The 15111-nt window shown below is 32.3% G+C and overlaps 1 protein-coding gene across 1 annotated transcript in view; it reads right to left on the reverse strand.

Moving 5' to 3' along the window:
- Positions 1-12341, reverse strand: part of LOC129220964 (mRNA export factor GLE1-like) — a 36244-nt gene extending 23903 nt beyond the window's left edge. The window contains exons 1-2 of the mRNA XM_054855399.1: positions 12220-12341; positions 242-496 (exon numbers count right to left, since the gene is read on the reverse strand). Of these exons, the coding sequence (XP_054711374.1) occupies positions 242-496; positions 12220-12303 (339 nt within the window). The 5' untranslated portion in view covers positions 12304-12341. The remainder of the gene's footprint in view (positions 1-241; positions 497-12219) is intronic.
- Between the last annotated feature and the right edge of the window lie 2770 nt (positions 12342-15111).

A 15111-nucleotide genomic window follows, 5' to 3' on the forward strand; every position in this document is an offset into this window, starting at 1 on the left:
ACTATTATATAAGCATATATATTACATATTATGTTTTAAAAATATAAAATTGTGTAAAATTAAAGGTATGCTTCGTGGTGTTAATTTGAATATTTTCCAAAAATATTTAAGAACATTTTAGCCGCCATAGTTTTAATTCTTTTTTTTTCTTTTCAGCTGGAAGAAGGGGGAAAAAATAGAGTTAATATTCATCAGTCGGCACCTTAAAAACAGGAAAAAAATACCATATCATGAAACCAACCTGTATATATTTTCGCCTTTCTTTTTCATATTCTGAAATTGGAAATTCTAATTCTGACTGCAATTCAAAGAAATAAGCATCTGCAATGTCAGCAGTAGGATCCAATTTCTTGGGAGCTGTCACATCGGGAGAATCAACTTCACGGTCATCGGCTTTTTCAGTTGTGCAAGATGTTGAACAAATAACAGCAAGAATTTTAGGACTGACGGAGATTTTCACATTTGTTGAATATTCAGAAATATCATCCAGAATTTCCTGTGAAAAATGATACAGAATGTACATTTAGTAACTTAAAGATGAACATGCATTTAAAGCATTCATTTCGCAAACCAATTTGGGAAAATACCCTGAGTATTCAGCTTTATACTAGGAAAAGAGAAAATGAAAGAAAAATCTGCATAGAAAGACATGATAATATTCCGGCAAGAACAAGATGTTTAAAAATGTCATGCAATCTAGCGAAGAAAACAGAAATACTTTTTACATAGACACAAGCTAATTTTGAAATATATGACCCCATTGAAAAGGTGATGGGTTCTTTATCTTTATACATGATTTTTGCTGTAAACAGAAGCATACTTTAGTATTTTTTCAGGGAGGAGGAGACAAAGGGCAAAATTTTAACAGAAAACAACAAAAAACATACCCACCAATAATCAAAGTAGATTAAACAACTTCAAAAGCTCATTAAAAGTGTATTAAACAAGTTTTCCAATAGGAAAACTAGTCAATCTGACTTGAGCTTAACTTTTATGGATATTTTACTCTTCTTCGATTTTTGAATTTTTACATGGAAGGATACAAGAAATTAAATGGCCCAAATTTTATAGTTAATAATTCAGAATAAAAGCAACAATTTCCAAAAACTGTCATCAAGAAAATAAAGTCTTCAAACATTTAATCAAAAATGAACCATTTGCAAAAAATAAATAAATAAACGGCAAGGTGGATTGAAGGTTGCCTTTAAAAGGGCATGACAGTTGAAAATGTGAGATTGATACAAATGTAGAAGACAGTGGCCCCTACTTTCAGCTGGGGGTTTTTTGATCGAAAGTCCATACATAAACTACTGCATTATTTTAGGCGGTAATGTTAAAATCAAAGCCAAAAAGGGGTTTTAGGGTTCACCCTAAAACCCCCCTTTTCCAGCGCCACTGGTGAAAGAACATTTATGTAATCTATATATATAAAAATGGACTTTGGTAAATTTGTTCCCTAAGATCTCAGAAACTACCCGGCAGATTTGGCTGAAACTTTCACCGTTTGTTCTTTTTGGTACTGGGGAGGTTTGTAGACCAGTTCGATAAAAATCCGATTGATAGTTCCTTTTTTATTCTAATTTGTCTAAATTTTCGCATAAATGCCCCATTATGACGGTTAAAAAATACGTGCACATATTAAAATTATGTGTCCATCGAAAGCGCTTATTTTTCTGCTGAAGATGGCATCTGTTAGAAAGTTCTAAGTTGTATGAAAAACGAGTTATGGGCTTTTTTTGTTCCATGTTCGAAGGCTTTCCTCAACCCAATTCATTATTTAGTGTATCATCTCAACTCTCAGTTCATAGTTAGAATTGTTGAATGTTTTTGTGTTTCGTCTGACTGTTTGAGGCTTTTCTCAAGTCAAAATCTTAAAGTAACGTTTTTTCCCCCAAGATCGGCTAATAATAACTATAGATTTGGTTGATTATTTTCCATTTAAACGGAACTTTAGTGTAATTAATGGGGTTTTTTAAATTATTTGTGTTGATTGGATTTTTTAATCATTATCCAATCTAACAGCAGAAACCTCGCCAAAATTTATGCAGAAAGATTTCAGTAGCGGATGCATTTGGCAGTTTTTTCAACTGTCGCGGTTTTTGAAGTCAAAGACTACGTAATAATGTTTGTCAGCTTTTACCATGTAAACAAAATATCGTCAATCAAAGAATCTTTAAAAACTTTTTTAACTGTAAAATAATCCAGCAACTAAATTAGGCAAATCCATAAACAGCACAAAAACTTCCATTAATGTGACTTTGTGCACAAATTCAAACCATCGCCAAATTTTACTACTTATTTTGGAAACATTACGGATGAAATTGTTTAGCGCCATTTTATGGTGACCAAAAGTATCTTAGCATATGGCGACAATATCTCTTTAACAAAAATTAGTAACATACCGTTTTACAAAGTAAGGAGGGGGAGTATTATCCAAGGTATCCCAAAACGATTCCCGCAAATTTGGTAATATTTTAAATCGCACCTAGAACCCACAATAATTGAAATTTTCCAAAATAACTATAGCAAGTTTAAGGGAATCACGGGCGCGCGGCTACATTTTTTTAAACAGTTCGTTCTTTAATAGACATACAGAGAAGGTAAGACTCAATGTAAAAAAAAATAAGTATTAACTGATAAATCTTTTTAAACATGTGAAGTTTAATTTCATATATTTCGGAAATTCTTCAAATTTGTATACGCTTAAATTTCGTGTTTTCGTTCCTAAATGAATACTATTTTGCTCTTTCTACTTACTGCTACTTTAGTTTTATGAGTAAAGAAGAAGCTAGATTTTAAGTCACGTCAAAAGGGTGTGTTTTAAGTTCTTTCACTTAAAACAGATAAAAAAATGCAAGTAACGATTGTTTCTGATAATTATTGCTAACCCAGGCAACGCCGGGTATTTTTGCTAGTTAATTATAAAATAAAATAGAGAAAAACCATATTGTGACCAAAAGAATAATTTTGTCACGTTTTTAAAAAAAATACCATAAATCTCACCGACAACTCTAGTTAAAGGCCACCATCTAAGTAAGTATAAAGTTCAAGCATTAATATATACATCTTTACTAATATTATAAAGAGAGAGGGCGGATTTTTGTGTGTTTATATGTTCGAGGTAATCTCCGGAACCACTGCACCTATTTGAAAAATTCTTTCCCTATATGGAAGGTGCTTTTTTACTGAGTAACATAGGCTATAATTCGAAAAAATCCGATAAATAGTTCTTTTTGTATTCCAATTTAGGCCCAAATTTCACGTAAATTGCTTATTACTGGCTATTAAAGGGGTGAAAAATTACTTGCACATAATAATATTATGTATCTTTAAAAAGGGTATAATTTTCTGCGTTCTAAGCAATTTGTTTCAATGCTTTAACTTCCTTACGACGGGAGCAATTTGCGTTTTTATCTCGAACTTTTTTAGGCTTTGCTGAAATTTTGGCAATACTTTCTTCTAGAGATGTACAGAGTACTCGGTAACTACTCGGTACTCGGCCTACTCGGTCAATTTGCCCAGTACTCGGTACTCGGCCAAATTTTGATCAGATATTCGGTCAATACCGAGTAGTTGCAAAAAATTGAATGTTGTCCAAGACATATAAAAATTTATAAAAAGCTCAATCATATATAATATTCTGCAATCTTTACAATACAAGTTTACAAGTCAAATTTAAATTTTGGGAGTAATGAAGTTTAAAATGCTTCAATGGAGTAAATCCTTAGTTTAATGTCCCCAAAGTTAATAAAACTTATTTATTAAAATTTGTACAAAAAAGGTAAGTATAAAAAATATAGAATTTTAATATTAAAATTTTATTTTTGTTATAAACAAAAATTAGTTATGAGAAATATAAAAATACCTTTGCTCTTAAAAAATAAAAGTAAATAAAACAACGTTAAAAGCACAGTGCAGGAACACTGCAGACACTTGTTTTGGCGTTACAAAGAATTCCTTTTTCAATGCACAAAATGTGATCTCATGGATTTAAAGGCATCCGACAAAAGTCGGATTTTTTGTCGAATGTCTTTACATTCTTTAGCTTACATTTTATGCACTGAAAAAGATGTTCCTTATAACGCAGAAACACGTGTCTGCAATGTTCATGCACATTTGTTTTATTTGCTTTTAAAAATTATTTATGTTTGGTGAACTAGAAATGTAATAGATTGGTATAATTTGTTTTAATTCCAACTTGATTAATCATACCTTTATTTAATTTTAATTTTAAAAATTTTTTTTTGTAAAATTTTTGACACACACACACACATATATATATATATATATTAACAAAGTTTTTTAAATAATGCGTAGTTAAATTTCATCAGGAATTTAGTTTTAAAAACTATTATATGGACAAGGAGGTCTATACTACTATTCCAATAAGTTCAAAATTCATCACATGCGTGTCGGTGTTTTTTTTAAAACATAATTGGTACTCGGTAACTCAGCCGAATAGTGAAAAGCCGAGTACTCGGTAACTCGGTACTCGGCCGAGTAGTGAAAGGCCGAGTACTCGGTACTCGGCTACTCGGTACGTCTCTACTTTCTTCATTAAATGTATCAATAAAAAGTGAAGGAATTGTCCCACAATTTTCTTTTTGACAGCATTGGGAAAAGCAAGATTTTTTACTCCAGATCTCTTTTGACCTGTGGTCGAAAAAATTAGATTCTATCTTCAAAGGAAAAAAGTTACAAGTGTTTTTAAAACAATTTCGAAATATGTCATTTTGATTCAGGTTGTCAACCATTTTATTTTCACGTTTCCATGGTTACGCTTTTTGAATCCATTGTTTATTTCCTTATTTTGCATCGGAGTTCTTAAACTTATTTTATTTCATGTTTCCGTGGTAACGCTTTTAAAATCCATCTTTCCCATTTTAATTTCGTAAAAGTATTTTAATATCTGTCGTCATTGTTGGGAAGGGTAATTTTGCATGGTGTGTGTGTGGCATGTTGAATATATTTCACTTGACACAATTTTTTTCTCAAGGTAGACCGGGCAATTCAGCTCTTAATATATAAAGATTTGAAAGCTACTGTTAATGTGATTTTATACCTTTTTGTTTGTTTGGCGAAACATTTATTATTGCCAAAGAAAAAACATCCGCTTCACTCGCAAAAGGGCTGGGTTCTGGTAGCGTGGTCGCTTGGCAAGTTATGCGCTGAACAGTTCAGTCTAGGATTATTGTTTTAAGGCAACCGTTAATGTAATTCATTGTTTTGGCGATTTATTTTGAAAGAAAAGAAACTATTGATTTGTTTTATCCGAGTGAAATGTACGACATTTTCTATTTTTTTTCTGACGATGATTTTTGAATGTTCCACGGGATGTTTATTTTTTTCGTTAGACGGATGGATTATGATAGCGTGGTTGCTGGGCAAGTTTGCCGATAAACAATAAATAGAGCCGCGGAATTATTTTTACATTCGAAAGATATTATTTGATGTCTTTTTTTTTACTTCCTTTTACAAAAAAGGAAGTATTGTATTCGCGAAAAAATTTTCACTCAAAAATCGCCCTTAATTTCCATTTTGCTCACCCCCAAATGAATGTTGAGTTTTTTTTTTCGATTCGACCACATGCGGAAAAGTGCCTAAGAATGTATAGACACGCGAAATATCCATTTTGACCATCACCGAGGTAATTACAACGACTTTTCTTGTGACGTCTGTATGTATGTGCGTATGTGTGTATGTGCGTATGTATCTCGCATAACTCAAAAATGGTATGTCCTAGAAAGTTGAAATTTGGTACATAGACTCGTAGTGGGGTCTAGTTGTGCACCTCCTATTTTGGTTGCATTCGGGTGTTTCTAAAGGGGTCTTTTGCACCTTTTTGGGGGGAAATCATTGTTAATTTCGATGCAAACTCAAGTGGTGTTATAATTTGGCGGTCACTTGGCGATATATCGCCAGTCTTTTGGTTGCCAAGTTTTGTCGCCAACTTGGCGAAAAATTTGGCGATTTTTTTTTTTTTTTTAAATCTGCTTTCAATGTGGCCATTGCTAGTGATATTTAAAGAGTTAGAGAGAGAATCCCATTAAAATTGCAATAATAGGGAAATAGCATTAAATTGGTGTAAAAGGAAGTCATGTGATGCACACATCAGCTCGTTTTTTGTTTATTTGGTGAAATATTTTAAATTGCAGTAAAAACCGCTTCACTCGCTAAAATAGAGTTTTAAAGCAACTGTAAATCTAATTTAATGATTTGACAAAAAGTTTTAAATTCCAAAGAAATTTAAATTTTTTTTTTTGAAAAGGTGTGCATGCATTTTATACAAAGAAAAACGATCATTTCACATCAGAGGGGGAGGGGGCGTCAATTTTTTTTATTCAATGGACTACCATTAAATTTTTAGCACCAGCATCGCTGTGTGGGTACTGCTAGTATATATATAACAGCGTATTAATCTACACAGATGGTTCCTCTGACATTGACTGCAATAAAGGTGGCGCAGGCATCTCTATCATTTATCCCTCAGGAAATAACGTCAAACTTAAAATACCTACTGGCCAGATCGCCTCAAACTTCACCAGCAAACTCATTGCTATTTAAGTGGCTCTTTTATATTGTCTCTCTTCCCCTATTCCTAAAGACCAAATGGAAGAAATTGTGATCTTTTCCGACTCAAAATTAGCACTCGAAGTCATACGTAATGGTGTGACAAGACTGATGCAAGAAATTAATTTTCTCTCCACTCCCTCAAGATAACTGGTGTTCTCCAGTGGATCCCCGCTCATGTCGGAATCAAGGGAAATGAGTGTGCAGATGCCCTTGCAAAGGAAGCATGTGACCAAGAAGATCAACCTCTAACAGCCACCTTCACAGACGTGAATGCTAGGCGAAAGATCTACGATCAGCTTTTCAGCAAGGCAACAATCCCCAACCTTCACTGCCTAAGAAACCTCTACTACAATAGCTGGGCTAAACACTGGACATTTCAAGGACATGAAGATATTACCAACTAATAATAAATCCTATCCCATCTGCAAGCACTTCCCCATTTACAACTCACCCCTGATCATGTTTTTAATTGTCAGGCTATTATTCGCTCCCTCCTCCAACTTGGAGCACCACCAATTGAAATCCTGTACAGCCATCGGGCTCCAGAATTAGCAGATCTTGTTATCAAGACTTTTGGAGGCATCTAAATCTTTCTCACTATGCACGTCATTAGACACAACAATAACAACATATATATAAATATATATATATATGTATATAGATATATGGGCAGTTCTCAAAAGGTGGGAGCAAACACAGACTTCAACTTTGAAGCTTCAACACCAAATAACTTTCATTTTAATTAACTCTAAAATTTTTGAGGTAAATTATAATGCTGTATAGAGACAAGAATTGGCATAAATTATGGAAAAAAAGCTCTTCAAATGCCCTTTAAAAATATTTTCTTTGCTAAATGGCACAATTTTGGACATACCAAAACGTTAACTGAGCAAATGTACCATTAAAAAAAATTTTTTTAATTATTTCCATACGTTTCAAAAAAAAATTAAAGGCATGAATCTTACACTGAATAATTTTTTATTAATATTTTACACAAATAACAAAAGTAAAGACAGATTATTTACTTTGTAAACGATTTTAGAAAAAAGTAAGCTTGAAATTTGATGCATGTCCAAAAGTTGCGATCTTTACAATACTATTATTTGAGAACTAAGTATATGATGTTTTCGTTTTAAAGGTATTTATCGATCCTCAGAATCAGTTTTCAATTGTTTAAAAGTGTTTTCATAAGCTTTTATGCAGTATCTTAGAAGAAAAATAATTTTTCTTAAACATACATGTGAGATGTCCAAATCGCGTTACGATCTTAACGCCGTTTATTTATAATTTTTTTTATAATCCACTGTCTTCTAACATCAATAAAAAAGATTATTATGATGTTATCTTCTGTAATCCATTGGTATTTTGCATAATTAATACGTTACACATTGAACAATACATAAAATACAGTAGAAACATGCCTGCTTATGATCGAACGAAAGCCATTTTGCGCGAAAATCGCCAAGCAAACCTCCGTTAGCGACAACACAGTATACGAAAAGCTAAAGGTTACCAGAGGGGGATTCCAGTTTAACAAATGTAGTTAATCGTCAGCTGCACCAGTTTTGGCGCCTTTATCACCTGCGCTAGCAATTTTTTTTCCCGCCGCTTTTATTATTTTAGAATTTTTTTTTCTCTTCTTTCTTTTAAACATAATTTAACGATCTCCAAATAGAAATACGAATTTCTTTTTTCAATAATTTTTTTTAGACATCGTTTTAATTCTTATGACATTAGAAAAAATATTCATTATTAAAACTGATGTCATTTTTTACATTCTTTCTTAAAGCATATTTTGTTTATTTTTCCTTTAAAAATATATATGTCGTATTTATTTGTCTCTATTTTTATTCCTTATTTGTCCCAATAAATCAAACTACAAGTTTGTATAATTATTTCCATGAAGCTTTTTTTTACCTTTCATCAACTTCTTCAAAATCATTCCAAAACTTTATTATATGTAAAGAGCAGTATGTATAGCCATTCAAGTACTTTATTAATATTAATATCCTCTTTATCATTAAATTGCAAAATTCAAAAAGTAGTAAATAAAATTTTCATTGGAAAAGTTAAAAATCAGATTAACAGTTGTCAAAAAAGGTGAAACTTACATTATGATGTCCAAAATCCGTTACCTACAGGACAACAATGTCCAAAATCTGTTACCTACAGACTGCTGATTTAATTTGCTAATTAACAATTTTTACAAATACCTGCTGTCTTTTCATGTTCATATATTGTGTTCTAGGTATGCATACTATAGAATAAAAGCAAAATTGATATCAAATTCGAAAATTTTTGAAATTGCTCAAAGTTAACTTTTTTGTTCCCACCTTTTGAGAACTGCCCATATATATATGTATATAGATATATATGTATATGTATATAGATATATATATATATATGTATATAGATATATATATATATATGTATATAGATATATATATATCTTAATATATAAAAATCTTCTGTGCGGACGTTTGTCACCATAAGGCTTTTAAACGGCTGGACCGATTTTGATCAAATTTTTTGTGTGTAATTATGTTGTGGCAAGCATGGTTTCGAAGCGCGATGGATCGAATCGGAAACTTTTTTGTTAATTAATTAATTAATTTAAAGATTGGATGATTATGTATCCCAAATGATTAATATTTATTTTAACCTATTGTTGAGCGAGAACTGAATTAAATATTTAACCCGTTGCCAAAGGACAATAAAAAAGCCAGCCCTGCTTTTTGTAGTGAAATTTCCTACTGTGATATGTCAATTAAGAATAGATAAAACATAGAGAGAAAGAGAGCGAGGCTTTTTTTTTTCTTTTCTTGAAAGCAATAATTTAAAGTCCAGTAAAATATTTTAAAGTAAAGTACTGTACAGTTCACGCAAAACGTGTGTTCTGTCGTCGTAGTTGAACTATGTGACCGGATCGGTGCTTTAGGTTTTCCTAACCAAATTGATCAGAAAGTACTAGAGACGTAACTACTCGGTACTCGGCCTACTCGGCCAATTTGCCGAGTACTCGGTACTCGGCCAAATTCTGATCAGATACTCGGCCAATACCGAGTAGTTGCAAAAAATTGAATATTATCCAAGACAGATACTAAAATTTAAAAAAAGAGCAAGCATTATATTCTGCAATCATTTACAATTAAAATTTATAAGTCAAATTTAAATTTTGAGAATAATGAAGTTTGTAATGCTTCAATGGAAAAAATCTTTATTTTAATGTCCGCGAAGTTAATAAAACTTATTTATTAAAAATTATGCAAAAGAGGTAAGTATAGAAAATATGGAATTTTAATATTAAAAATGGATTTTTGCTACAAACAAAAATTAGTTATAAAAAATATAAAAATACCTTTGCTGAAAAAATAAAAGGAAATAAAACAATGTTAAAAGCACAGTGCAGGAACACTGCAGACACGTGTTTTGGCGTTACAAGAAATTCCTTTATCCGACAAAAGTCGGATGTTTTTTGTCGAATGTCTTTACATTCTTTAGCTCACATGTATGCATTGAAATAGACGTTCCTTGTAACGGAGGGGGGGGGGGGGCAGAAACACATGTCTATAGTGTTCCTGCACATTTGTTTTATCTGCTTGTAAAAATTATTTATGTTTGGCGGACTAGAACTATAATTAATTGGTATGCAGTGAAACCCTCCTAACGGACACCCCTCTATGCCGACAATTTTTAATTCCCCAGTTCCAATGCAAATAACATTATTAAACCTCTGTCCTGCGGACACCTCTCTATTGCGAACAAAAAAAAATTGTCCTGTTAGTGTCCACATTAAAGGGATTTTACTGTAATTTGTTTTAATACCAACTCGATTAATCATACCTTTAGTTTATTTATTTTTAATTTAAAAAAAAAATGTTTTTGTAAAATTTTTGACACAAACAAAATTGTTTATATAATGCGTAGTTAAATTTCAGCAGGAATTAAGTTTTAAAAACTATTGTATGGACAAGGAGGTCTATACAACTGTTCCAATAAGTTCAAAATTCATCACATGTGTGCCGGTGGTTCTTTTTAAAACATAATTTGTACTTGGTAACTCGGCCGAGTAGTGAAAGGCCGAGTACTCGGTAACTCGGTACTCGGCCGAGTAGTGAAAGGCCGAGTACTCGGTACTCGGCTACTCGGCCAAAGTCCTACTCGGTACGTCTCTAGAAAGTACCATGCCTAGCAACATTTGTTTCTCGACTCAAACCTATCCGAGTTTTGGTTCAAGACTACTTTAAGGATTATCAAACTAATCAGTACATTATTAAAGGAAAAGATGATGGAATTTAAAGACGAAACAAATTTTATTTTCGTCCAGATAAATTACAACAGGGTAGTTCTGTACACAAACGATCAGTGCAGTGGAAGATCTTTATCTTTGGTGGAAAGAACAAATTAGGCAGTATATGAAGTTTTAAAAGTTTTCGTTCAAAAGATGGGACTGCTAATTCGTCGGAGTTGGCTTCACTCACTGATCGGCTGGATTACAGTAACGTGGTAGCTTGGCGATTTTGGCTATAAACAATAGAGTTGCGTGATCATTTGTTTACATTTTAAAGCTACTGTTAATGTAATTTATTGTATTTTTTGTTTTATTAGCGAAATATTTCAAATTGCAAAGAATTGCTTTTTGTTTTTAAAGAGTTTTTAGCCATTTTTGTTGAAGAATGTGGTTATTTTACATCAGGAGGGGGGAGGGGAGATATGAGTGATTTTCGCCTTATTCAGAGAACTGTTTTTACCTTTATCATTTTTTTAAACGATATCCTTTCGATTGTTTTATTCTTTTTCATATGGGGGATGTTGCAGGGGATTTCCCGTTTGTTCTACATGGGTAGATAGTTTTTACAATTAATATCTGAGGACGCTTTTTATCCTTTGAGTATGGCTGAAGGAACAAACCATCAAGTACGGGAGAAAAAATAGTAAATAAAACAACTGCTCAGTGGGCATTAGATAAATCAAGTTGTAACAAATATACGCATTCTGACACCAAGCAGCTTAAAACATTTTCTTTTTACTTTTTTTTTTTCCAACAAAACGGTTCAAACACTTGATAGTTTATTGAAATTTTTTAACTTTACAAAGTTTGAACAGGACAACGTCTGTCGGGTCCCCTAGTATGTATATATATATATATATGTATATAGATATATAGATATATATAGATATATATATATATATATATATATATAGATATGTATATATATATATATATATATATATATATATATATATATATATATATATATATACATCAAGTCTTCTGGAACTTAATTTTGACAATAGAACTATATCTACCTTATAGGAAAAATAACTCGAATTCAAAACAAAAGTCTAAAGAAATTGTAGTCGCTAAAAAATAAGTCAACAATTCTCATATAGTGAGCTGAATGAAACAGTACAACGGATTTTTTTTTAGTTCTAGGTTCCTAAAAAGAAACAGGGTGAAGGAGGGGGATTTAACATTAAAAAATCAGTATTTGAAAAATAACATTTGAAAAAAAAAGGCACATACAACAGGCTAAGACAAAATTAGACTATTCAATCTTGGCCAAACAAAATAATTTGCTTTAAAGTATGCTAATTGAGCAGTAAAATGTCAATATGCATCCAATAATGTTTCCAGGCGCTTACTCGAGTACGACCCTCTTCCATCCAATATCGATCATACTTGAGCTTCCCCTTTGAAGTATTTCGAAGAGCTGTACCCACATCCATAATACTTTTTAATTTCTCAATAAGAGAGAAACAATATTTTTAAGCGTATTATTTGATGTACATGTTCAAATCTCCACTGTTTACAAATTTTCTTCTTCTTCTTCTTCTTCTTCTTCTGGAGTTCCCGGAAGAAAATATTGTTGAGGACTGCGTACAGAGCGCTTTGCCTCCCTTTCGTATCTTATTTTGAATTTAAAACAGTTGTGTTAAGGCAGATCTTTTTTTAGCCGTCTTAAATATATTAAAAATTGCTTAGGATTATATAATTTATATATATAATTTATTTATTTGTTTTTTTTATTTTTGATGGATGAAGCAACTGCATTAATGTGAGTATAATATGCAAATAACTGGAGTAATCAGACAGTATAAAAGTAGAGCAAAGAGAGGACGGGATCAGAAGAGGGCGAGGATAGCCCTTCCGTATCTCGGATCCCTAAGCAAATCCAGACTAAAAATGTCATTTGAACATAAGTTATTAGCCTTTATAGTTTTTATAATAAAGTTCCTTTGTTCAGTGTTTTTACTACAATTCCATATTACGTGCTGGGTATTTTCAATTTTTTGGCAGGTCTCGCAGATGGGGGAATTTGATTTCCTTAGTTTAAACAGTTTTTCTTTAGTTAAGAAGGAATCGGTTAGGATTCTATTCAATTTTGTTTCTTCGCTTCTGTTCTTAATCCACTTATACTTTTCATTGATTGAATTTACAATATTTTTGTATTTGGAGAAATATTTTGATCTCTCCCATATGATTTGCAACTCTTTATTCCTCTCTTTTTTTATATAATTTCGCGTGTCGTTCCATGTACAGATGGGAAACATAGGTGTTTGGGAGCATGACTCTGCTTCTTTGGCTAGTTTGTCCGCTTCTTCGTTGTCTGGTATTCCCTTATGCCCAGGGACCCATACTATTTTGGTTTTGTTCTTTTTTGAGAGTTCCGATAAGTGGTGTCTTGTGTTGTATACCAGTACGTCTTCGTTTTCATTTTCTTCTTTTAGTGCTGTAATGGCACTTAGGGAATCGGATAAAATAATATTTGGGGAGTCATTTTTAATAAGGAATTTTGCAGCGTACCAGATAGCCCCTAGTTCCGCCGTGTAAACTGAACAGATGGGTGGGATTTTTATTTTCCTTTTTAATCCTTCCTTTTTGTTATAGATAGAAAATGCTGTATTATTTGATTTTGAACCATCAGTGGCCCAGATGTTATAATTGGGGTGTTGTGTTTTGAATTCTTCAAAGCTCTGCCTGATGATGTAGTCTGGGTTTGGTTTTTGAAATTCTTTGTTCTTCAGGATATACTCGATGTTGCTGATGTCTGTTTCCGATTTTATGTATTCTTTACATATGCAGTTTTCGTTCGCCCTGGTTTCTCTTTCTATTTTTTCAAGGTTAGTGACTATTTCAAACATGTGTGGTTGGTTTTTTTGGAACTTTTTGATTGAGGTGATATAATTATTATTCTTTTTAAATTTTTGTTTGCTGATGTATTTTATGTAATTCCATTTGATGCGGGTTTCTATGTTTTCTGTATCTGTAATGATCCTGATTAATTTATTTGGAGCGAAGGTATTAACCCCTAGTGCTTTCCGTAAAGCTTTATTTTCTGTTGTCTCAATTTGTTTTTGATTCGCTTTTGTATCTTTGACTCTGATTGTAATTCCGTAATTGGCTTTAGCTATAATTGTTTGCTTTGTGACGTTGAGAATATTAGCGTAACTGGCGCCAGATTGAATGCTCCCAAGCCAATTTATTACATGCAGCATTTTCTTCATTTTTCCATTTAGGTAATTTGTATGAACATTCCACTTTAGGTTGTTTTGAAAATATGTTCCTAGGATTTTGTGATTTGTTGTCCATTTGATGCTTGTTCCCTGTAAGTTAAATTTTGTGGAGTTTTTCTCGTTTTTAGGGGAGAAGTCAATTAAGACGGTTTTTTCTGTTGAAATAGTTATTTTGTTTTCCTTACTCCATTGTTCCAGGGATAATAAGTTTTGGTTTAGCTTTTCCTCTGCTTCGTTTTTGTTCTTCCCGGATACAATGATTGTCATGTCATCTGCATAGCAAAATATTCTTCCTTTCTTTATATGATTTCCGATGTCGGAAATAAAACAGTTAAATAGAAATGGTGATAAGATTGACCCTTGGGCTATTCCTTGGTTAATTATGGCTTTTTCTGAATTCCTGTTGTTCCAGCTTATTATTATCTTTCTATTGTGGAGGAAATTTTGAATCCATTTTATAATTTTGTAGTCTATTTTGAATTGTATGAGTTTTTGTATCAGCTTTGGTATCCAAACGTTGTCATAAGCTCCTTTAATGTCTATGGCGATGGCGTACACAAATCTTTTTTTCCCCCTTAAGTAATAAATTAAGTTGTAAAGGTCATAAAGATAATCTTCCGTACCTCTTTCTTTGACGAAGCCATATATGTAGTTTGGAAACACTTTAGTTTTTCTTCTGTTGATTCTGTATAATATTATTTTTTCTATTAGTTTACTGATATTTTGGGTTAGTGCAATAGGTCTATAATTGTTGATCTGTTTGGGGTTTTTCCCAGGTTTCTTAATTGGGACTATTTTTGAAATTTTCCAGTCTTCGGGAATTTTGGCAGTTTGAATGCTTTGATTAAAGACGTTTCTTAATACTTCCAGTCCCTCGTCTGGTAGAATTTTAAGAACTTTGTTTGAGATTTGGTCTGGGCCTGGGGCTTTATCCCTTGTTGTTTTTAAGGCTTTTTTTATTTCTTCAATGGTAATTTCCTCAGACATTTTAAGTTCTCCTTCTTGTTGAGAAATGTTGAC

The sequence above is a fragment of the Uloborus diversus genome, chromosome 4, assembly GCF_026930045.1.
Source record: "Uloborus diversus isolate 005 chromosome 4, Udiv.v.3.1, whole genome shotgun sequence".
Taxonomy (NCBI): domain Eukaryota; kingdom Metazoa; phylum Arthropoda; class Arachnida; order Araneae; family Uloboridae; genus Uloborus; species Uloborus diversus.